The sequence below is a fragment of the Notolepis coatsorum genome (assembly GCF_963971535.1).
Source record: "Notolepis coatsorum genome assembly, chromosome: 6".
NCBI classification, from domain to species: Eukaryota; Metazoa; Chordata; class Actinopteri; order Aulopiformes; family Paralepididae; genus Notolepis; species Notolepis coatsorum.
The window spans coordinates 7550082-7575715 of NC_140170.1; the positions used below are offsets into that span (position 1 = coordinate 7550082).

At 43.5% G+C, this 25634-nt stretch overlaps 1 protein-coding gene across 2 annotated transcripts in view; it reads left to right on the plus strand.

The window, feature by feature from the left end:
* Positions 1–25634, plus strand: part of kiaa1328 (KIAA1328 ortholog) — a gene marked incomplete at its 3' end in the record, with an annotated part of 70616 nt that overhangs the window by 27443 nt on the left and 17539 nt on the right. For both annotated transcript variants that reach the window (XM_084316055.1, XM_084316054.1), the window contains one exon: positions 20743–20873. In XM_084316055.1, the coding sequence (XP_084172181.1) occupies positions 20743–20873 (131 nt within the window). The remainder of the gene's footprint in view (positions 1–20742; positions 20874–25634) is intronic.

Genomic DNA, 25634 nt, shown 5'->3' on the forward strand with positions numbered 1-25634 from the left:
ACAAGGTGCAGTATACACAAGGTGCAGTATACACAAGGTACAGTATACACAAGGTGCAGTATACACTAGGTGCAGTATACACTAGGTGCAGTAAACACAAGGTGCAGTATACACAAGGTGCAGTAAACACAAGGTGCAGTATACACAAGGTGCAGTATACACAAGGTGCAGTATACACAAGGTACAGTATACACAAGGTACAGTATACACACGGTGCAGTATACACAAGGTGCAGTAATACACAAGGTGCAGTATACACAAGGTGCAGTATACACAAGGTGCAGTATACACAAGGTGCAGTATACACAAGGTGCAGTATACACAATGTACAGTATACACAAGGTGCAGTATACACAAGGTGCAGTATACACAAGGTGCAGTATACACTCGGTACAGTATACACAAGGTGCAGTATACACTAGGTGCAGTATACACAAGGTGCAGTATACACAAGGTGCAGTATACACAAGGTGCAGTATACACTAGGTGCAGTATACACTATGTTCAGTATACACTAGGTGCAGTATACACAAGGTGCAGTATACACTAGGTGCAGTATACACTAGGTGCAGTATACACAAGGTGCAGTATACACTAGGTGCAGTATACACTAGGTGCAGTATACACTATGTTCAGTATACACAAGGTGCAGTATACACTAGGTGCAGTATACACTAGGTGCAGTATACACAAGGTGCAGTATACACAAGGTGCAGTATACACAAGGTGCAGTATACACAAGGTACAGTATACACTAGGTGCAGTATACACTAGGTGCAGTATACACAAGGTGTAGTATACACTATGTTCAGTATACACAAGGTGCAGTATACACAAGGTGCAGTATACACAAGGTGCAGTATACACAAGGTGTAGTATACACTAGGTGCAGTATACACTAGGTGCAGTATACACTAGGTGCAGTATACACAAGGTGCAGTATACACAAGGTGCAGTATACACTAGGTGCAGTATACACTAGGTGCAGTATACACTAGGTGCAGTATACACAAGGTGCAGTATACACAAGATGCAGTATACACTAGGTGCAGTATACACAAGGTGCAGTATACACTAGGTGCAGTATACACAAGGTGCAGTATACACAAGGTGCAGTATACACTAGGTGCAGTATACACTAGGTGCAGTATACACTAGGTGCAGTATACACAAGGTGCAGTATACACTAGGTGCAGTATACACTATGTTCAGTATACACAAGGTGCAGTATACACAAGGTGCAGTATACACTAGGTGCAGTATACACTAGGTGCAGTATACACAAGGTGCAGTATACACAAGGTGCAGTATACACTAGGTGCAGTATACACAAGGTGCAGTATACACTAGGTGCAGTATACACTAGGTGCAGTATACACATGGTGCAGTATACACAAGGTGCAGTATACACAATGTGCAGTATACACAAGATGCAGTATACACTAGGTGCAGTATACACAAGGTGCAGTATACACTAGGTCCAGTATACACTAGGTGCAGTATACACAAGGTGCAGTATACACAAGGTGCAGTATACACAATATGCAGTATACACTAGGTGCAGTATACACTAGGTGCAGTATACACTAGGTGCAGTATACACAAGGTGCAGTATACACAAGGTGCAGTATACACAAGGTGCAGTATACAGAAGGTGCAGTATACACTAGGTACAGTATACACTAGGTGCAGTATACACAAGGTGCAGTATACACAAGGTGCAGTATACACAAGGTGCAGTATACACAAGATGCAGTATACACTAGGTGCAGTATACACTAGGTGCAGTATACACAAGGTGCAGTATACACTAGGTGCAGTATACACTAGGTGCAGTATACACAAGGTGCAGTATACACAAGGTGCAGTATACACTAGGTGCAGTATACACAAGGTGCAGTATACACTAGGTGCAGTATACACTAGGTGCAGTATACACAAGGTGCAGTATACAGAAGGTGCAGTATACACTAGGTACAGTATACACTAGGTGCAGTATACACAAGGTGCAGTATACAGAAGGTGCAGTATACACTAGGTACAGTATACACTAGGTGCAGTATACACAATGTACAGTATACACAAGGTGCAGTATACACTAGGTACAGTATACACTAGGTGCAGTATACACTAGGTGCAGTATACACAAGGTGCAGTATACACTAGGTGCAGTAAACACAAGGTACAGTATACACAAGGTACAGTATACACAAGGTGCAGTATACACAAGGTGCAGTATACACAAGGTGCAGTATACACAAGGTGCAGTATACACTAGGTGCAGTATACACAAGGTACAGTATACACAAGGTGCAGTATACACTAGGTGCAGTAAACACAAGGTGCAGTATACACTAGGTGCAGTATACACAAGGTGCAGTATACACAAGGTGCAGTATACACAAGGTACAGTATACACAAGGTACAGTATACACTAGGTGCAGTAAACACAAGGTACAATATACACAAGGTACAGTATACACAAGGTGCAGTATACACAAGGTGCAGTATACACTAGGTGCAGTATACACTAGGTGCAGTATACACAAGGTGCAGTATACACTAGGTGCAGTATACACAAGGTGCAGTATACACTAGGTACAGTATACACAAGGTGCAGTATACACACGGTGCAGTATACACAAGGTGCAGTATACACTAGGTGCAGTATACACAAGGTGCAGTACACACACGGTGCAGTATACAGAAGGTGCAGTATACACAAGGTGCAGTATACACTAGGTACAGTATACACAAGGTGCAGTATACACAAGGTGCAGTATACACTAGGTACAGTATACACAAGGTGCAGTATACACAAGGTGCAGTATACACAAGGTGCAGTATACACTAGGTGCAGTATACACAAGGTGCAGTATACACTAGGTGCAGTATACACTAGGTGCAGTATACACAAGGTACAGTATACACAAGGTGCAGTATACACTAGGTGCAGTATACACTAGGTACAGTATACACAAGGTGCAGTATACACTAGGTGCAGTATACACTAGGTACAGTATACACAAGGTGCAGTATACACTAGGTGCAGTATACACTAGGTGCAGTACACACAAGGTGCAGTAAACACAAGGTGCAGTATACACAAGGTGCAGTATACACAAGGTGGAGTAAACACAAGGTGCAGTATACACTAGGTGCAGTAAACACAAGGTGCAGTATACACAAGGTGCAGTATACACAAGGTGCAGTATACACTAGGTGCAGTATACACTAAGTGCAGTACACACAAGGTGCAGTAAACACAAGGTGCAGTATACACAAGGTGCAGTATACACAAGGTGCAGTAAACACAAGGTGCAGTATACACTAGGTGCAGTAAACACAAGGTGCAGTATACACAAGGTGCAGTATACACAAGGTGCAGTATACACTAGGTGCAGTATACACAAGGTGCAGTAAACACAAGGTCCAGTATACACAAGGTGCAGTATACACTAGGTGCAGTAAACACAAGGTGCAGTATACACAAGGTGCAGTATACACTAGGTGCAGTATACACTAGGTGCAGTATACACAAGGTGCAGTATACACAAGGTGCAGTATACACAAGGTGCAGTATACACTAGGTACAGTATACACAAGGTGCAGTAAACACAAGGTGCAGTATACACAAGGTGCAGTATACACAAGGTGCAGTAGACACTAGGTGCAGTATACACAAGGTGCAGTATACACAAGGTGCAGTATACACTAGGTGCAGTATACACTAGGTGCAGTATACACAAGGTGCAGTATACACAAGGTGCAGTATACACTAGGTGCAGTATACACTAGGTGCAGTATACACAAGGTGCAGTATACACTAGGTGCAGTATACACAAGGTGCAGTATACACAAGGTGCAGTATACACAAGGTGCAGTATACACTAGGTGCAGTATACACTAGGTGCAGTATACACAAGGTGCAGTATACACTAGGTGCAGTATACACTAGGTGCAGTATACACTATGTTCAGTATACACAAGGTGCAGTATACACTAGGTGCAGTATACACTAGGTGCAGTATACACAAGGTGCAGTATACACAAGGTGCAGTATACACAAGGTGCAGTATACACAAGGTACAGTATACACTAGGTGCAGTATACACTAGGTGCAGTATACACAAGGTGTAGTATACACTATGTTCAGTATACACAAGGTGCAGTATACACAAGGTGCAGTATACACAAGGTGCAGTATACACAAGGTGCAGTATACACAAGGTGTAGTATACACTAGGTGCAGTATACACTAGGTGCAGTATACACTAGGTGCAGTATACACAAGGTGCAGTATACACAAGGTGCAGTATACACTAGGTGCAGTATACACTAGGTGCAGTATACACTAGGTGCAGTATACACAAGGTGCAGTATACACAAGATGCAGTATACACTAGGTGCAGTATACACAAGGTGCAGTATACACTAGGTGCAGTATACACAAGGTGCAGTATACACAAGGTGCAGTATACACTAGGTGCAGTATACACTAGGTGCAGTATACACTAGGTGCAGTATACACAAGGTGCAGTATACACTAGGTGCAGTATACACTATGTTCAGTATACACAAGGTGCAGTATACACAAGGTGCAGTATACACTAGGTGCAGTATACACTAGGTGCAGTATACACAAGGTGCAGTATACACAAGGTGCAGTATACACTAGGTGCAGTATACACAAGGTGCAGTATACACTAGGTGCAGTATACACTAGGTGCAGTATACACATGGTGCAGTATACACAAGGTGCAGTATACACAATGTGCAGTATACACAAGATGCAGTATACACTAGGTGCAGTATACACTAGGTGCAGTATACACAAGGTGCAGTATACACTAGGTCCAGTATACACTAGGTGCAGTATACACAAGGTGCAGTATACACAAGGTGCAGTATACACAATATGCAGTATACACTAGGTGCAGTATACACTAGGTGCAGTATACACTAGGTGCAGTATACACAAGGTGCAGTATACACAAGGTGCAGTATACAGAAGGTGCAGTATACACTAGGTACAGTATACACTAGGTGCAGTATACACAAGGTGCAGTATACACAAGGTGCAGTATACACAAGATGCAGTATACACTAGGTGCAGTATACACTAGGTGCAGTATACACAAGGTGCAGTATACACTAGGTGCAGTATACACTAGGTGCAGTATACACAAGGTACAGTATACACAAGGTGCAGTATACACTAGGTGCAGTATACACAAGGTGCAGTATACACTAGGTGCAGTATACACTAGGTGCAGTATACACAAGGTGCAGTATACAGAAGGTGCAGTATACACTAGGTACAGTATACACTAGGTGCAGTATACACAAGGTGCAGTATACAGAAGGTGCAGTATACACTAGGTACAGTATACACTAGGTGCAGTATACACAATGTACAGTATACACAAGGTGCAGTATACACTAGGTACAGTATACACTAGGTGCAGTATACACTAGGTGCAGTATACACAAGGTGCAGTATACACTAGGTGCAGTAAACACAAGGTACAGTATACACAAGGTACAGTATACACAAGGTGCAGTATACACAAGGTGCAGTATACACAAGGTGCAGTATACACAAGGTGCAGTATACACTAGGTGCAGTATACACAAGGTACAGTATACACAAGGTGCAGTATACACTAGGTGCAGTAAACACAAGGTGCAGTATACACTAGGTGCAGTATACACAAGGTGCAGTATACACAAGGTGCAGTATACACAAGGTACAGTATACACAAGGTACAGTATACACTAGGTGCAGTAAACACAAGGTACAATATACACAAGGTACAGTATACACAAGGTGCAGTATACACAAGGTGCAGTATACACTAGGTGCAGTATACACTAGGTGCAGTATACACAAGGTGCAGTATACACTAGGTGCAGTATACACAAGGTGCAGTATACACTAGGTACAGTATACACAAGGTGCAGTATACACACGGTGCAGTATACACAAGGTGCAGTATACACTAGGTGCAGTATACACAAGGTGCAGTACACACACGGTGCAGTATACAGAAGGTGCAGTATACACAAGGTGCAGTATACACTAGGTACAGTATACACAAGGTGCAGTATACACAAGGTGCAGTATACACTAGGTACAGTATACACAAGGTGCAGTATACACAAGGTGCAGTATACACAAGGTGCAGTATACACTAGGTGCAGTATACACTAGGTGCAGTATACACAAGGTACAGTATACACAAGGTGCAGTATACACTAGGTGCAGTATACACTAGGTACAGTATACACAAGGTGCAGTATACACTAGGTGCAGTATACACTAGGTACAGTATACACAAGGTGCAGTATACACTAGGTGCAGTATACACTAGGTGCAGTACACACAAGGTGCAGTAAACACAAGGTGCAGTATACACAAGGTGCAGTATACACAAGGTGGAGTAAACACAAGGTGCAGTATACACTAGGTGCAGTAAACACAAGGTGCAGTATACACAAGGTGCAGTATACACAAGGTGCAGTATACACTAGGTGCAGTATACACTAAGTGCAGTACACACAAGGTGCAGTAAACACAAGGTGCAGTATACACAAGGTGCAGTATACACAAGGTGCAGTAAACACAAGGTGCAGTATACACTAGGTGCAGTAAACACAAGGTGCAGTATACACAAGGTGCAGTATACACAAGGTGCAGTATACACTAGGTGCAGTATACACAAGGTGCAGTAAACACAAGGTCCAGTATACACAAGGTGCAGTATACACTAGGTGCAGTAAACACAAGGTGCAGTATACACAAGGTGCAGTATACACTAGGTGCAGTATACACAAGGTGCAGTATACACAAGGTGCAGTATACACTAGGTACAGTATACACAAGGTGCAGTAAACACAAGGTGCAGTATACACAAGGTGCAGTATACACAAGGTGCAGTAGACACTAGGTGCAGTATACACAAGGTGCAGTATACACAAGGTGCAGTATACACTAGGTGCAGTATACACTAGGTGCAGTATACACAAGGTGCAGTATACACAAGGTGCAGTATACACTAGGTGCAGTATACACTAGGTGCAGTATACACAAGGTGCAGTATACACTAGGTGCAGTATACACAAGGTGCAGTATACACAAGGTGCAGTATACACAAGGTGCAGTATACACTAGGTGCAGTATACACAAGGTGCAGTATACACAAGGTGCAGTATACACTAGGTGCAGTATACACTAGGTGCAGTATACACAAGGTGCAGTATACACAAGGTGCAGTATACACTAGGTGCAGTATACACAAGGTGCAGTATACACAAGGTGCAGTATACACAAGGTGCAGTATACACAAGGTGCAGTATACACTAGGTGCAGTATACACTAGGTGCAGTATACACAAGGTGCAGTATACACTAGGTGCAGTAGACACTAGGTGCAGTATACACAAGGTGCAGTATACACAAGGTGCAGTATACACTAGGTGCAGTATACACTAGGTGCAGTATACACTAGGTGCAGTATACACTAGGTGCAGTATACACAAGGTGCAGTATACACAAGGTGCAGTATACACTAGGTGCAGTATACACTAGGTGCAGTATACACTAGGTGCAGTATACACAAGGTGCAGTATACACAAGGTGCAGTATACACTAGGTGCAGTATACACCAGGTACAGTATACACAAGGTGCAGTATACACAAGGTGCAGTATACACTAGGTGCAGTATACACAAGGTGCAGTATACACAAGGTGCAGTAGACACTAGGTGCAGTAGACACTAGGTGCAGTATACACAAGGTGCAGTATACACTAGGTGTAGTATACACCAGGTACAGTATACACAAGGTGCAGTATACACAAGGTGCAGTATACACAAGGTGTAGTATACACTAGGTGCAGTATACACAAGGTGCAGTATACACAAGGTGCAGTATACACAAGGTGCAGTATACACTAGGTGCAGTAGACACTAGGTGCAGTATACACAAGGTGCAGTATACACTAGGTGCAGTATACACAAGGTGCAGTATACACTAGGTGCAGTAAACACAAGGTGCAGTATACACTTTGTGCAGTAAACACAAGGTGCAGTATACACAAGGTGCAGTATACACTAGGTGCAGTATACACTAGGTGCAGTATACACAAGGTGCAGTATACACTAGGTGCAGTATACACAAGGTGCAGTATACACAATATGCAGTATACACTAGGTGCAGTATACACTAGGTGCAGTATACACTAGGTGCAGTATACACAAGGTGCAGTATACACAAGGTGCAGTATACACAAGGTGCAGTATACAGAAGGTGCAGTATACACTAGGTACAGTATACACTAGGTACAGTATACACAAGGTGCAGTATACACAAGGTGCAGTATACACAAGGTGCAGTATACACTAGGTGCAGTATACACTAGGTGCAGTATACACAAGGTGCAGTATACACAAGGTGCAGTAAACACAAGATGCAGTATACACTAGGTGCAGTATACACAAGGTGCAGTATACACAAGGTGCAGTATACACTAGGTACAGTATACACTAGGTGCAGTATACACTAGGTGCAGTATACACAAGGTGCAGTATACACAAGATGCAGTATACACAAGGTGCAGTATACACAAGATGCAGTATACACTAGGTGCAGTATACACTAGGTGCAGTATACACAAGGTGCAGTATACACTAGGTGCAGTATACACTAGGTGCAGTATACACTAGGTGCAGTATACACAAGGTGCAGTATACACAAGGTGCAGTAAACACAAGGTGCAGTATACACTAGGTGCAGTATACACAAGGTGCAGTATACACAAGGTGCAGTATACACTAGGTACAGTATACACTAGGTGCAGTATACACTAGGTGCAGTATACACAAGGTGCAGTATACACAAGGTGCAGTATACACAAGGTGCAGTATACACAAGATGCAGTATACACTAGGTGCAGTATACACAAGGTGCAGTATACACTAGGTGCAGTATACACAAGATGCAGTACACACAATGTGCAGTATACACTAGGTGCAGTAAACACAAGGTGCAGTAAACACAAGGTGCAGTAAACACAAGGTGCAGTATACACTAGGTGCAGTATACACTAGGTGCAGTATACACAAGGTGCAGTATACAGAAGGTGCAGTATACACTAGGTACAGTATACACTAGGTGCAGTATACACTAGGTACAATATACACAAGGTGCAGTATACACTAGGTGCAGTATACACTAGGTGCAGTATACACAAGGTACAGTACACACAAGGTGTAGTATACACAAGGTGCAGTATACACAAGGTACAGTACACACAAGGTGTAGTATACACAAGGTGCAGTATACACAAGGTGCAGTATACACAAGGTGCAGTTTACAGAAGGTGCAGTATACACAATGTGCAGTATACACAAGGTGCAGTATACAGAAGGTGCAGTATACAGAAGGTGCAGTATACACTAGGTACAGTATACACTAGGTGCAGTATACACAAGGTGCAGTATACAGAAGGTGCAGTATACACTAGGTACAGTATACACTAGGTGCAGTATACACAAGGTGCAGTATACACTAGGTGCAGTATACACTAGGTGCAGTATACACAAGGTGCAGTATACACTAGGTGCAGTATACACAAGGTGCAGTATACACTAGGTGCAGTATACACTAGGTGCAGTATACACTAGGTGCAGTATACACAAGGTGCAGTATACAGAAGGTGCAGTATACACTAGGTACAGTATACACTAGGTGCAGTATACACAAGGTGCAGTATACAGAAGGTGCAGTATACACTAGGTACAGTATACACTAGGTGCAGTATACACAAGGTGCAGTATACACTAGGTGCAGTATACACTAGGTGCAGTATACACAAGGTACAGTATACACAAGGTGCAGTATACACTAGGTACAGTATACACTAGGTGCAGTATACACTAGGTGCAGTATACACAAGGTGCAGTATACACTAGGTGCAGTAAACACAAGGTACAGTATACACAAGGTGCAGTACACACACGGTGCAGTATACAGAAGGTGCAGTATACACAAGGTGCAGTATACACTAGGTACAGTATACACAAGGTGCAGTATACACAAGGTGCAGTATACACAAGGTGCAGTATACACAAGGTGCAGTATACACAAGGTGCAGTATACACTAGGTGCAGTATACACTAGGTGCAGTATACACAAGGTACAGTATACACAAGGTGCAGTATACACTAGGTACAGTATACACAAGGTGCAGTATACACTAGGTGCAGTATACACTAGGTACAGTATACACAAGGTGCAGTATACACTAGGTGCAGTATACACTAGGTGCAGTACACACAAGGTGCAGTAAACACAAGGTGCAGTATACACAAGGTGCAGTATACACAAGGTGCAGTAAACACAATGTGCAGTATACACTAGGTGCAGTAAACACAAGGTGCAGTATACACAAGGTGCAGTATACACAAGGTGCAGTATACACTAGGTGCAGTATACACTAGGTGCAGTACACACAAGGTGCAGTAAACACAAGGTGCAGTAAACACAAGGTGCAGTATACACAAGGTGCAGTATACACAAGGTGCAGTAAACACAAGGTGCAGTATACACTAGGTGCAGTAAACACAAGGTGCAGTATACACAAGGTGCAGTATACACAAGGTGCAGTATACACTAGGTACAGTATACACAAGGTGCAGTAAACACAAGGTGCAGTATACACAAGGTGCAGTATACACTAGGTGCAGTAAACACAAGGTGCAGTATACACAAGGTGCAGTATACACTAGGTGCAGTATACACAAGGTGCAGTATACACAAGGTGCAGTATACACAAGGTGCAGTATACACTAGGTACAGTATACACAAGGTGCAGTAAACACAAGGTGCAGTATACACAAGGTGCAGTATACACAAGGTGCATTATACACAAGGTGCAGTAGACACTAGGTGCAGTATACACAAGGTGCAGTATACACAAGGTGCAGTATACACTAGGTGCAGTATACACTAGGTGCAGTATACACAAGGTGCAGTATACACAAGGTGCAGTAGACACTAGGTGCAGTAGACACTAGGTGCAGTATACACAAGGTGCAGTATACACAAGGTGCAGTATACACAAGGTGCAGTATACACTAGGTGCAGTATACACTAGGTGCAGTATACACTAGGTGCAGTATACACAAGGTGCAGTATACACAAGGTGCAGTATACACAAGGTGCAGTATACACAAGGTGCAGTATACACTAGGTGCAGTATACACAAGGTGCAGTATACACAAGGTGCAGTATACACTAGGTGCAGTAGACACTAGGTGCAGTATACACAAGGTGCAGTATACACAAGGTGCAGTATACACTAGGTGCAGTATACACAAGGTGCAGTATACACTAGGTGCAGTATACACAAGGTGCAGTATACACAAGGTGCAGTATACACTAGGTGCAGTAGACACTAGGTGCAGTATACACAAGGTGCAGTATACACAAGGTGCAGTATACACTAGGTGCAGTATACACCAGGTACAGTATACACCAGGTACAGTATACACTAGGTGCAGTATACACAAGGTGCAGTATACACTAGGTGCAGTATACACTAGGTGCAGTATACACAAGGTGCAGTATACACTAGGTGCAGTAGACACTAGGTGCAGTATACACAAGGTGCAGTATACACAAGGTGCAGTATACACTAGGTGCAGTATACACTAGGTGCAGTATACACAAGGTGCAGTATACACAAGGTGCAGTATACACTAGGTGCAGTATACACCAGGTACAGTATACACAAGGTGCAGTATACACAAGGTGCAGTATACACTAGGTCCAGTATACACTAGGTGCAGTATACACAAGGTGCAGTAGACACTAGGTGCAGTATACACTAGGTGCAGTATACACAAGGTGCAGTATACACTAGGTGCAGTATACACAAGGTGCAGTATACACAAGGTGCAGTATACACTAGGTGCAGTATACACCAGGTACAGTATACACAAGGTGCAGTATACACTAGGTCCAGTATACACAAGGTGCAGTATACACAAGGTGCAGTAGACACAAGGTGCAGTATACACAAGGTGCAGTATACACTAGGTGCAGTATACACAAGGTGCAGTATACACTAGGTGCAGTATACACAAGGTGCAGTATACACAAGGTGCAGTATACACAAGGTGCAGTAGACACTAGGTGCAGTATACACAAGGTGCAGTATACACTAGGTGCAGTATACACTAGGTGCAGTATACACAAGGTGCAGTAGACACTAGGTGCAGTATACACTAGGTGCAGTATACACAAGGTGCAGTATACACTAGGTGCAGTATACACAAGGTGCAGTAAACACAAGGTGCAGTAGACACTAGGTGCAGTATACACTAGGTGCAGTATACACAAGGTGCAGTATACACTAGGTGCAGTATACACAAGGTGCAGTATACACAAGGTGCAGTATACACAAGGTGCAGTATACACAAGGTGCAGTATACACAAGGTGCAGTATACACAAGGTACAGTATACACTAGGTGCAGTATACACTAGGTGCAGTAGACACTAGGTGCAGTATACACAAGGTGCAGTATACACAAGGTGCAGTATACACCAGGTACAGTATACACTAGGTGCAGTATACACAAGGTGCAGTATACACTAGGTGCAGTATACACTAGGTGCAGTATACACAAGGTGCAGTATACACTAGGTGCAGTAAACACAAGGTGCAGTATACACTAGGTGCAGTAAACACAAGGTGCAGTATACACTAGGTGCAGTATACACTAGGTGCAGTATACATTCTTGGAGCTGCCTAGAATCTTCTTAAACCAGAAGAGAACGGAGCAGCTCTCGACCTGCTCAGGATTTCTCTCTGCATCTCTGCAGACGCTTCGCTCGCCCGCCGCAGTGACCGACCGCACGGGGACTCGCCTCGTGCTCCCAGAGACACGACCGACTGCGGGACGGCGTGTCACACCAGGTCAATCGACCACGGGAACTCGTATAGAGCGAGTGATGGACATTAAGACGGGGTAGACTCAGGCCCCCCTCTGGCCCCCCTCAGGCCCCCCTCAGGACCCCCCCCCCCCCTAGTTGCACCTCAGCACCATCTTGTCTGAAAGCGGTTATTCCAAATAGATCTGTGTTTTCCTCTTCCGTCTGCCTGCTGTTGCAACTGTTGTTCACAGAGGACATGGTTTTCTTCTGATCTGATGTGTTTAGTTGTTTGTTTTGTTGTTGTTGTTTTTCTTCTTTTTTTTGGGGGGGGGGGGACACCGGTCCCCGCCGCCTCGACCCGATCTTATTTGGCGCCACAGTGTGCTAAAGCAGAGGCTTTATTTGTTCCACCTTGAGGTGGATTTCATTATTTCATCTGGGTGTGTAGTCCTGGCAGGGCGGTGAATCATCCTGACAGGCACCGTCTGAAGCCTCTTCAACACAACCCCTGGATTCTGTGTATTTTGAGAGGGGGGGGGGGGGGGGGAGTAAGCCATCGTCTGCGCTTTTGACGCTCCGATGTAAACGGAGGGGGGGGGGGGGGGGGGTGGGGCTCGCCGTGCGCCAGGGCCCCTGATTGGCCCGGGTCCAACACCGCAGAAGAGAAGACGCGCCTGTAGTCATAGTGACAGGCCCGAGGTGTGGAATCTTGTCACGCTCACCCCAACCGAGGGGGGGGGGGGGGGGGGGGGCAAATCACCTGGCGGGTTGCCGTTACCGGGGAGCCGTGTGTCTACAAGTCGACACGGTTAACACGTTACCTCCGGTGGAGCTCCGCTGCTGTCATCAGACCTCCCCACTCGGCTCGGCTGTCGTCTCAGCGTGGAGCTGAGGCTCTGAGACCTCCTGATCTGTCTGCTGCTCCCAGTGATGTGGAGCTGAGGCTCTGAGACCTCCTGCTCTGTCTGCTGCTCCCAGTGATGTGGAGCTGAGACACTGAGACCTCCTGCTCTGTCTGCTGCTCCCAGTGATGTGGAGCTGAGACACTGAGACCTCCTGGTCTGTCTGCTGCTCCCAGTGATGTGCAGCTGAGGCTCTGAGACCTCCTGCTCTGTCTGCTGCTCCCAGTGATGTGGAGCTGAGACACTGAGACCTCCTGCTCTGTCTGCTGCTCCCAGTGATGTGGAGCTGAGACACTGAGACCTCCTGGTCTGTCTGCTGCTCCCAGTGATGTGGAGCTGAGACACTGAGACCTCCTGGTCTGTCTGCTGCTCCCAGTGATGTGGAGCTGAGACTCTGAGACCTCCTGGTCTGTCTGCTGCTCCCAGTGATGTGGAGCTGAGACACTGAGACCTCCTGGTCTGTCTGCTGCTCCCAGTGATGTGGAGCTGAGGCTCTGGAGGATCAGGTGTCGTCTGGGGCTGCTGCTGAGGGGGGAGGGTGTGTAGGTGAAGGTTACTAGGTGAAGGTGTCTGGAAGGTTACTAGGTGAAGGTTACTAGGTGAAGGTTACTAGGTGAAGGTTACTAGGTGAAGGTGTCTGGAATATGTAATATGGAATAGGGATGAGTTTGAATTTTTTTAATGTTCGAATAGTCGTCGTGCCCGTCTCCACATTCGATGTTCATGTCAGAGTCGAATAATATATATATATATATATATATATATATAATACATCTTTTTACAAATATTCCTTTTTTTATAATTTCTTTTACAATATAATTATTTTTTGCAATACCCCTTGATTTTAATTATCCATTTTATTATTGAAAAAAAAAATGTATATATATAATTCCATTTGGGCTGTGGGGGTGCTTAATGTCTGAAGGAGTCGCCGGAAGGCTTCTTGTTCTCTGCAAAAGCATGCAATTGGTCCACTGATGGATACATCTTGATATTTGTCTAGTCTAGTGTGTTCATTAGATGAGTGAAATCCTCTTTCAGTGCCTCTGTGCCTGTTTTCTTAGGCAGTTAGCCTCTGGTATGCGTGCCATTAGCGTTAGCCCCGCTTCTAGGCCTCTTTTCTTTTGGAAAAAAAAAGAATTATAATTTTCTTTTCTTTTATATATTTTTTTGCATTCGACTAAGAGGTTGGCAGTCGACTACGGGCCCCTTTCGATCTATTAGTCGACTATTCGACTAATAGGGGTCAGCCGTACAATATACTAGGGCTGTCCCCAACTAAGGATTTGGATGGTTGACTAGGATTGGCCAAAATTTGCCGTTAGTCGACTATTGGTTGACTATATAAAAAATAAATATAATATTAAAAAAATAATAATAATATTTTTTTTTTTTTAATTTGTATCATTCCATTTGGGCTGTGGGGGTGTTTAATGTCTGAAGGAGTCGACTGAAGGCTTCTTGTCCTCTGCAAAAGCATGCAATTGGTCCACTGATGGATACATCTTGATATTTGTCTAGTCTAGTGTGTTCATTAGATGGGTGAAATCCTCTTTCAGTGCCTCTGTGCCTGTTTTCTTAGGCAGTTAGCCTCTGGTATGCTGCCATTAGCGTTAGCCACGCTTCTAGGCCTCTTTTCTTTTGGAAAGAATAAAATAAAAATAATTATAATCTTTTTTTTTAATCTTTTTTTTTTTTTTGCATTCGACTAAGAGGTTGGCAGTCGACTACGGCTCCTTTCGGTCGATTAGTCGACTATTCGACTAATAGGGGTCAGCCCTACTATATACACAATCATTTAACAATATTTGATTTTACAGTGACTGAAAAGGTACAGACTGAAGCATAATGCTTATATATGTCTGTCCTATATTCTTAACAAAAAACTGTATTATTCACCTTTGTAGTTTTCAAAAATAGCTTTACAAACCATTTTCTTTTAAAAACCAAAAGCGTATGACTCATTCTTAATTGTATATCAGCATTGTTCCACAAGTTAACCTCAACAATAGAAATACACCTCCTTTTAATCCTTTTCTTAGCTTTTTGAACAGTACATTTACAAATATCTCTCAAATCATATTTTCTCCCGCGTGTTGGTGAAAGGCCGGGCAGCCGAGCGGTTCAAAGTGTTGGCCTTCCTCTAGGGCTGAGCCCAAACGTTCGAACCTTCGTTCGTTATGTTGGCATTCAAATTCTAAATCAACATTTGAATATTTAATTTTTTATTAAAAATAATATATAATTTCTTTTTTATATTAATATTTTTTTCTATTCATTCTGTTTAAACCAATGGGGGTTTTCTTCAGAGTTGCAGTTACAGATTAGGCTGCTACACTAATATTATAGTATTAAAAGAAACTGCTGAGTTATATTCATTAAAGAAAGTTGATTTAATTGATTTAGTTGGGCTGGGGCTTCTCCCTGGGCTGGGTCTGGGGCTGTACTAATTTAATTAGATTAATCACTTTATTCAAATTGAGGATTTAGTTTGAGGATATTTATTATAAAAAAAAAATTAATTTGTAAAAAAAAAAAAAAAATGTAAATGAAAAACAAAGGTTCGAACGTTAGTTCGAAAAACCCTGACGAAGTTTGAATCCCAAAAACAGGCTTCAGGGAAGGCCTTACTTTCCTCCCGCGGGCCGGGTGCGGAGCGGTTCAAAGTCGCCCCCGCCGCTCTGTTTCATCTCCGACGGCTGATTGAAGTCTTCAGACACCAAAGTGCTTCTCTCTCGCGCGGCCGTCCTGCCCACTGTTCCTTCAACACGGCTCTACTTTGAACTTTGATTTGCTCTTAAAATGAGCCCTCTCTATGAGATAGACAGCTGAGTCTCCCTCTCTCTCTCTCGCTTTCTCTCCCTCTTTCGCTTTCTCTCTCTCTCTTTCGCTTTCTCTCTCTTCCTCTCTTCCGTTCTCTCTCTCTTCCTATCTCTCTTCCTCTTCCTCTGTCCCTCTCTCGATCGCGTGATTTTTTTCCGTAGCCTTTGTTTTCGAAGACGCTCTCTGATTGGCTAGCCCGCATACAGCGAAGACCCTCTCTGATTGGTTTAGCGCCGAAGGGTCTCTTCCGCCTTGTACATATATATTAGGCGTGTTCGAGATTGATTTCGGCTCGCCTCGAAAAGTAAACGAGAGTAGCCGAGTGCAGCCGGGGGAGGAGTCTGAACGTCGGACACTTCAGATTTCACGAGAGCCTCTCGTCTCGTCTCGCATGGCAGATACGCTTTCACGTCACCACACACACATTACACACACCTGTCCAGCTCATTATAATGCGATGGCCGTGTGCAAAATTAGATTAGATTCAAATGTACAGCACACCATATACTGATAGTGGAATATACTATTCATAAATCATATACCATAATGTATACCATCTTGTTGCGAGCTCCTGGCCACCGGTGTGCGCGCACACACAACACGCAACTTGAAGTTTATCATGATGATATGATGAATGAATGAATGAATGAAAACTTTATTTGAAGAAGCTCTTGGTACCCAAACTCCTGTATCCAATAATAATAATAATAAATATATCTGATAGACGGGTAGACAGGACCCGTTGTAATAAAGTCTTCAATCAATCAATAAATCAATCAAACGTCTCATAACTTCCTCTTGTGGGCGTGGCTGGTGGTGACAACCAGGTGACAACTTTTCTGAGCCAATAGGCGCTTTGCGCAACGACAGCAAGTCGTTCCCCATCATGGATTTGCGTGGAGCAGCCGGGTGAGAGGTACTGTGGCGCCTCGCTCTGAAGGCTGCTTGTGGCTCGGTCCCGCGATATTTCCGCGCCTCGTCTCGTCAGATTTTCAGAGCAAGTCGGACAACATTCTAACCGCCATGCAACGCGCTTGGCGAGGCCGTAGTAAAACCTGCGCAGATCTGCGTCCGCCTATCCCATCTCGAACACGCCTATACTCTGCTTCAAAGTGGTTATGCTTTGGCCCTCTTTCGAAGTGGGTTATGCTTAGAGTTAGGGTTAAGGTTAGGGTTAAGGGTTAATGTTAAGGTTAGGGAACAACATATAAATTGTTGTTGAATATGCGGAAGAGACCCTTCGGTGCTAAACCAATCAGAGAGGGTCTTCGCTGTACGCGGGCTAGCCAATCGGAGAGCGTCTTCGCAAAAAAGGCTATGGACAAAAATCATGCCTCTCGCTCACTCTCTTTCTCTTCCTCTCTCTTCCTCTCCCCCTCTATTTCACTCCCCCTCTCCCCCCTCCTTCTCTGTCCCTTTCTCCCCCCCCCCCTCTCTCTCTCTCTCTCTCTCTCTCCCTCTCTCTCTATTGTCTCTCTCTATTGTGAGGTTGTGTGTGTGTGTGTGTGTGTGTGCGCGTGCGTGTGCGTTTAGTTTATTAGGATCCCCAATTAGCTATAACATTACAGTAGCTGTTCTTCCTGAGGTCCACATAAAATGTACATTGTGACTAACAATACTTACATCATAATATAACAAGTACACATGACAGGACTAGTACACACACACAGACATAATACTTACATCATAATATAACAAGTAAACATGACAGGACTAGTACACACACACAGACATAATACTTACATCATAATATAACAAGTACACATGACAGGACTAGTACACACACACAGACATAATACTTACATCATAATATAACAAGTACACATGACAGGACTAGTACACACACACAGACATAATACTTACATCATAATATAACAAGTACACATGACAGGACTAGTACACACACACAGACATAATACTTACATCATAATATAACAAGTACACATGACAGGACTAGTACACACACACAGACATAATACTTACATCATAATATAACAAGTAAACATGACAGGACTAGTACACACACACAGACATAATACTTACATCATAATATAACAAGTACACATGACAGGCCTAGTACACACACACAGACATAATACTTGCATCATAATATAACAAGTACACATGACAGGACTAGTACACACACACAGACATAATACTTGCATCATAATATAACAAGTACACATGACAGGACTAGTACACACACAGACATAATACTTACATCATAATATAACAAGTAAACATGACAGGACTAGTACACACACACAGACATAATACTTACATCATAATGTAACAAGTAAACATGACAAAGAACTGTGTCTGTGTGTTGGTGCAGTGCATCTGAGAGTAGTGTGTGTGTGTATGTGTGTGTGTTGGTGCAGTGTATCTGAGAGTAGTGTGTGTGTTGGTGCAGTGTATCTGAGAGTAGTGTGTGTGTGCGTGTGTTGATGCAGTGCATCTGATAGTAGTGTGTGTGTGTGTGTGTGTGTGTGTGTGCTAGAAAGTGAGGTGGGTCTCTGTGGGTCATTTCATGTGTGTGTGTCATCTTCATTCTCGTGCCTGTTATCACTCTGTGTGCATTTGCCTGGTGTCTGCGTGTGTCTCTGTGTGTGTGCATGTGTGTGTGTGTGTGTGTGTGTGTCTCTGTGTGGTGTGTGTGTATGTGTATGTGTCTGTATGCGAGTCTCTGTGTGTAGTGTGGTGTGGTGTGGCACGACGCAGTGCTTTGCCGCCACTGTCATTAGTGGGCTCCTGAGGCGCGGCAGTGGTTCCACTCCAGATTAGTTTGCTCCTGTCTGCCAGCTCTCTGTCTGGCAGCGGGCCTGCTGTGTGCCAGGCCGGCACAGCTTCAGCCCAGCCCAGATGGTGAAGCTCTCTGCCACAACAACAACTTTCATTTTGTTGGCCGCCTCTCTCTCTCTCTCTCTCTCTCTCTCTGTTTTCAACCTCAGGTTTTTCTTATTTCCATTTGTTTCTCCCTCCACCGGTCCGGTGTGCGGCCGTTGGCGCCGCGAGAAATTGTATATTTCGATCGTCGTTGATGTCGAAACAAACATTATTCGCGTCAAGACAACCATGCACGCTAACACACTCATAGTAATCATAATAATTACTACCAGGAGCTTGGTGCGCGTCTGGCGAGAGCTTGTAGGGAACGTGCACAAATTTAAATTGGCGCGCAAGTGCAGCCAAATGTTGCTATGTGTTTCCTCTTCTTTTTTTTGTGCTAGTATGGTCATGTAATTGCATTACATTTAGCTCTAAGTTGTATTAAAGAGATATTAAAAAGTCTTGAAGTCCCCCAGAAACGTCTAGCAGAATGCTATTTGATTCCACATCTGTATTTCACATTATTATTGAATGTGCATTGCGTCGACCCATTCGCTAGCAAGCTAATGTTAGCAACATACTGTATGCAACATTAATAGTAACGTCAGCTTGCAAGCTGACATCGGACGGAGGCAGAGTGCTAGCTTAGATGCAATGTGCTGTAAATGTGATTCTAGAAAGCATTTCATAGGATGATGAATAGGTTTATACCCCATGTGCAGGATGAGTCATTAACCATGTTTTTATTTTTATTTTCCAGGAAATGACAAACTCTAAAATACCATTAAGAATACCTACAAAACAACTGTCGTGTCATTGTTGGTACACTCTGTGCAAGACGCATGTGATAAAAGAACATAAACATCTATTTTGATTTCACAGAGCCTTTAAATCCATCTCGTTGAAACCAGTGTTGTGGTCGAGTCCCTGAATCTTGTGTCCGATTCCAAGTCACCAAGGTTGAGTCCACTCCACTCTGGCAGTCAAAGAGCTGACCCAAAAAAAGGTCTACATTAAACATCAAATAACTATTTATCAATTAACTAGTCCAAGTCCTCGTCTGCACCTTCCGAGTCATCAGTGCTCAAGTCCAAGTCGAGTCACACAAGTCCTGAAAATCAGTCCAGGGCTCGAGTTACTACAACACTGGTTGAAACCTGCAGATCCCCCCCCCCCCTCGCTCCAGCGCTGGCGTCGGTTCTGTTCTGTCGGTTCCAGTGTGATCCTTAACCCCGCGCTGCGCTCCAGGCCTGCAGGGGCAGTACAGGGAGTGCCAGGAGCTGCTGGGGCTCTACCAGCAGTACCTGTCCCAGCAGCAGGAGCAGCTCCACCAGTCCATCGGCCAGCTCAGCAGCCGGGGGGCGGAGCGGGACGGAGCGGTGAGTCCGTCTGCCTTCACCTTCAGTCGTCCAGCCGACACTTTGATCCAAAACACTAGGGATGTCCGATATTGGCATTAAAATGTGATATCGGAAAATATCGGTATCGGTTTTCCAAAAAAAAATATATATATATTTTTTTTTTTTTTTTTTTTACATTTCTATAACCTTTATTTACCCAGGCAAGCAAGTAAGAACAAATTATGATTTTATTTATTGTCAAAAGTATGCATAATGTTATGTTAATTCCACAACAAGACATATGTAATGTTAATTACCTGAAATTATTCAGTTTTTTTTGGGGGGGGGGGGACCCTGCATATATCAGTATCGGTTGATATCGGTATTGAAAATTAAGAGTTGGGACAATATCGGTATCGGTAAAAAAGCCAATATCGAGCATCCCTACAAATCTCATCAAATCACTTTACATTTACCTTCAGTCGTCCAGCTGACACTTTGATCCAAAACACCTATCTCATAACATCACTTTACATCTACATTTAGTCATTTAGCTGACACTTTTTATCCAAAACACAAAATATATACATTTGAGGGGGTGGAAACTGTACATTGGGGGGGGTTGGTGGGCGGGGTTTGGACATTTACCTGGCCAGTTTCGAATTGCGGCCTACCTGCCTACCTGCTTTTTTTTTTTTCGAGTGGTTTTGAAGTCAAATATAGACTTTAGCTCAAATATAGCTCAAACAGAGTATCGAAATACAAGAGTTGTGCTGGATGAGCCCCGGAGAACACGGGCCTAGTCTCCTCCATAGAGCTCAAGTAGAACGTGGGTCTTTATACCAAGAGGGGAGGAGTTGGGGAAGGCTGTGTGGAGGGCTGAAGGGGGGGAGGAGGTGAGAGACAAAAGCTGGTGACTGATTGATCAGGGAAGGGATTCACTGGGAGACAGGACAGCTGGGTGTATGGAGGTGTAGCGGCTACGTCATTGCTGTTTCCGGTCGGTCCACCTCGCAAAATTGCAACGTATTTGCCCATTTCTAAATCGTCTCGTTTAAAAAAAAAATAAAGCGTGAACATTTGCACGGTGTACCTTTCTGTGCGTATTCATCCACAATCTATAGCTCAACATGAAGATATTCGCAATTAATCGTAAAAAAAAAAAGATCGCCGAATTTTATTTCAACCAAAAATGCTTAAGCGATAATGTTTGTGATATAAGGGAACTCATTTTGTGCAAAAATGGAAAGCTTTTCAATTTCCATGAGGCAGAATTGTTACAATAGCCGATAATCCATTTTCCCCATGATACATCCCTCTACACGGGTGGACCTCGCGGGCGGTCCAGAGTGACGTCAGACTACACCTCCCTATACGGGTGGACCTCGCGGGGCGGTCCAAAGTGACGTCAGACTACACCTCCCTATTGGGGATTACATTTTCCGACCATGTACTTTGGAGGAAGTAGAGCCTGAAGACAGTCGGGTTGGTTGATCATTACTTCACACAAAACGGTCAATTCTCTTTCAGTTCAATCCATTGAGGATTTTCTTCCCTTCAAAATGTAACCAATTTTTTATATTTAGCTAAGAAAGAGTTCTCACAGGGAGGGTAGCAGACGCGCCGTCAGACCTGGCCCCCGGTCGACTAGCCGAGTGGCTACAGTGGGTGGCTGGCTAGTGTGGTTCTCCATGTGTTATACCTGAGTAGGGCTGCAGCTAACCATTATTTTGGTAGTCGACTAATCTGTCGATTATTTTTTCGATTAGTCGACTAATTAACGATTATTTCTGTCACACCCTCCATCTCTGCTTCCTGTGGGCGCGGCTCCTTTTCCGGGCTCTTAGCAGACTTCTTAGCTTAACATAACAGACCGACAGTAAGTTTGGGGGAACTAATGGGATAACTGGGGTTGCAACAAAAGTCCAACTAAGGGCTAAACACACAATGAAATAAAATAATAATAATAATATATCCTTCTTAGCAGACTTCTTAGCTTAACATCCCAGGGAACTAATGGGATAACTGGGGATGTTGTTTGCTCCTGAGTCTCAAAGTCTGCGGTGATGGTAGACAAAGCAACTCTGAGGTCATGCTCAATGTCCAATCTGTTCCTCCGCTTTGTCTTCAGCTGGACCAGAGCTGAGAAGCCACTTTCACAAAGATAGGTAGTGGAAAAAAAAGAAAAAAATATAAAAAAAGATTTAATACGACGCATCGACGAAAAAATTCGGCGTCGACGAGTTTTTATGATCGACGTCGTCGATTATGTCGACTAATCGTTGCAGCCCTATACCTGAGGGAGTATAACACATCTTACCCCTGGACCAGACGGGAAGGAGAGGCAGCGCAGCCATGCTGGAGAGGTGTATGTGTGCGGATATATTCTGGTGGCATTTTGGTGCATTCTGGGGCATTCTGGTGCATTCTGATGCATTCTGGGGGCGCTGTGAGGCCATCCACCAGTATATTTATATGGGTGTGTTCTTTGTGTGAGTTAGAGTAGTAGTATTTTAGTAAAAAGTTAAAAACTTGAGTTGTGCTTCAGGAAGGGAACTTCTTTTGTGGCAGATGTTATTTGTCAAGCTTGGGAGAGAAGACCCCACCCTCTAGTGGCCACGGTTCTCCCCCTAGGAGGCTGGCATTTGGCATGGAGGTCAAGTGTGTGTTTGTGTGAGTGCGTGTGCGTGCGTGCGTGCGTGCATGCACGTAGGCAGTCGCAGGTATTGTGTGTCGGCTCTGGTGTGAACAGCGGCACCCATTAGCCAGGGCGCTGAAGTGAAGCGGGTGGCGTTCAGCATCTGTCCACTTTCACTGTGTTTCAATGAACAAAGCAAGAGATGAGGTTGAAAATGACTGGTCGCCACCCTGTTATTAAGCAATCATATTTACATTTAGTCATTCTGCCACCCTGTTATTAAGCAATCATATTTACATTTAGTCATTCTGCCACCCTGTTACATAAGCAATCATATTCACATTTAGTCATTCTGCCACCCTGTTACATAAGCAATCATATTCACATTTAGTCATTCTGCCACCCTGTTACATAAGCAATCATATTTACATTTAGTCATTCTGCCACCCTGTTACATAAGCAATCATATTCACATTTAGTAATTCTGCCACCCTGTTACATAAGCGATCATATTCACATTTAGTCATTCTGCCACCCTGTTACATAAGCAATCATATTCACATTTACATTTAGTCATTCTGCCACCCTGTTACATAAGCAATCATATTCACATTTAGTCATTCTGCCACCCTGTTACATAAGCAATCATATTCACATTTAGTCATTCTGCCACCCTGTTACATAAGCAATCATATTCACATTTACATTTAGTCATTCTGCCACCCTGTTACATAAGCAATCATATTCACATTTAGTAATTCTGCCACCCTGTTACATAAGCAATCATATTCACATTTAGTCATTCTGCCACCCTGTTACATAATCAATCATATTCACATTTAGTCATTCTGCCACCCTGTTACATAAGCAATCATATTCACATTTACATTTAGTTATTCTGCCACCCTGTTACATAAGCAATCATATTCACATTTACATTTAGTTATTCTGCCACCCTGTTACATAAGCAATCATTCACATTTACATTTAGTTATTCTGCCACCCTGTTACATAAGCAATCATTCACATTTACATTTAGTCATTCTGCCACCCTGTTACATAAGCAATCATATTCACATTTAGTCATTCTGCCACCCTGTTACATAAGCAATCATATTCACATTTAGTCATTCTGCCACCCTGTTACATAAGCAATCATATTCACATTTACATTTAGTCATTCTGCCACCCTGTTACATAAGCAATCATATTCACATTTAGTAATTCTGCCACCCTGTTACATAAGCAATCATATTCACATTTAGTCATTCTGCCACCCTGTTACATAATCAATCATATTCACATTTAGTCATTCTGCCACCCTGTTACATAAGCAATCATATTTACATTTAGTTATTCTGCCACCCTGTTACATAAGCAATCATATTCACATTTACATTTAGTTATTCTGCCACCCTGTTACATAAGCAATCATTCACATTTACATTTAGTTATTCTGCCACCCTGTTACATAAGCAATCATTCACATTTACATTTAGTCATTCTGCCACCCTGTTACATAAGCAATCATATTCACATTTAGTCATTCTGCCACCCTGTTACATAAGCAATCATATTCACATTTAGTCATTCTGCTGATGCTTCTATTCAAAGTCACTTACAAGTTCTGTACAACAGGTCAGCAGGAAGGAAGGGTACAACTCTGGTAGCTAAGGGTCAGTAAGATTGTTCGTCAAACATTGTTGAACTTGAGTGCTACAGTCTTGAGTGCATAGTAGTGTAGACATACTATAGCATAGTAGGTAGTAATATAGGCAAGGTCGATTACTTAGTAGAAAAGTGCATACTAGTAAAGAAAAAAAATTATGTGCAGTTTCCCCATGACTAATAAACTCATGACAATCTTAGTTTAATCTTAGACACCAGACATTGTACAAAATTACGCTCAATATCTGTAGAACGCTCACTTTGATCTTTACCTCAATGAACGCCACAGCGATATGCGTGATGTGTTGTTAAAAGGCTGACGCTCTAAAATATATGTGGGCCAGTCATGTACTCAGTGGGGAGGGGGGGTCAGTCATGTACTCAGTGGGGAGGGGGGGGGTCAGTCATGTAGTCAGTGGGGAGGGGGGGTCAGTCATGTACTCAGTGGGGAGGGGGGTCAGTCATGTACTCAGTGGGGAGGGGGGGTCAGTCAT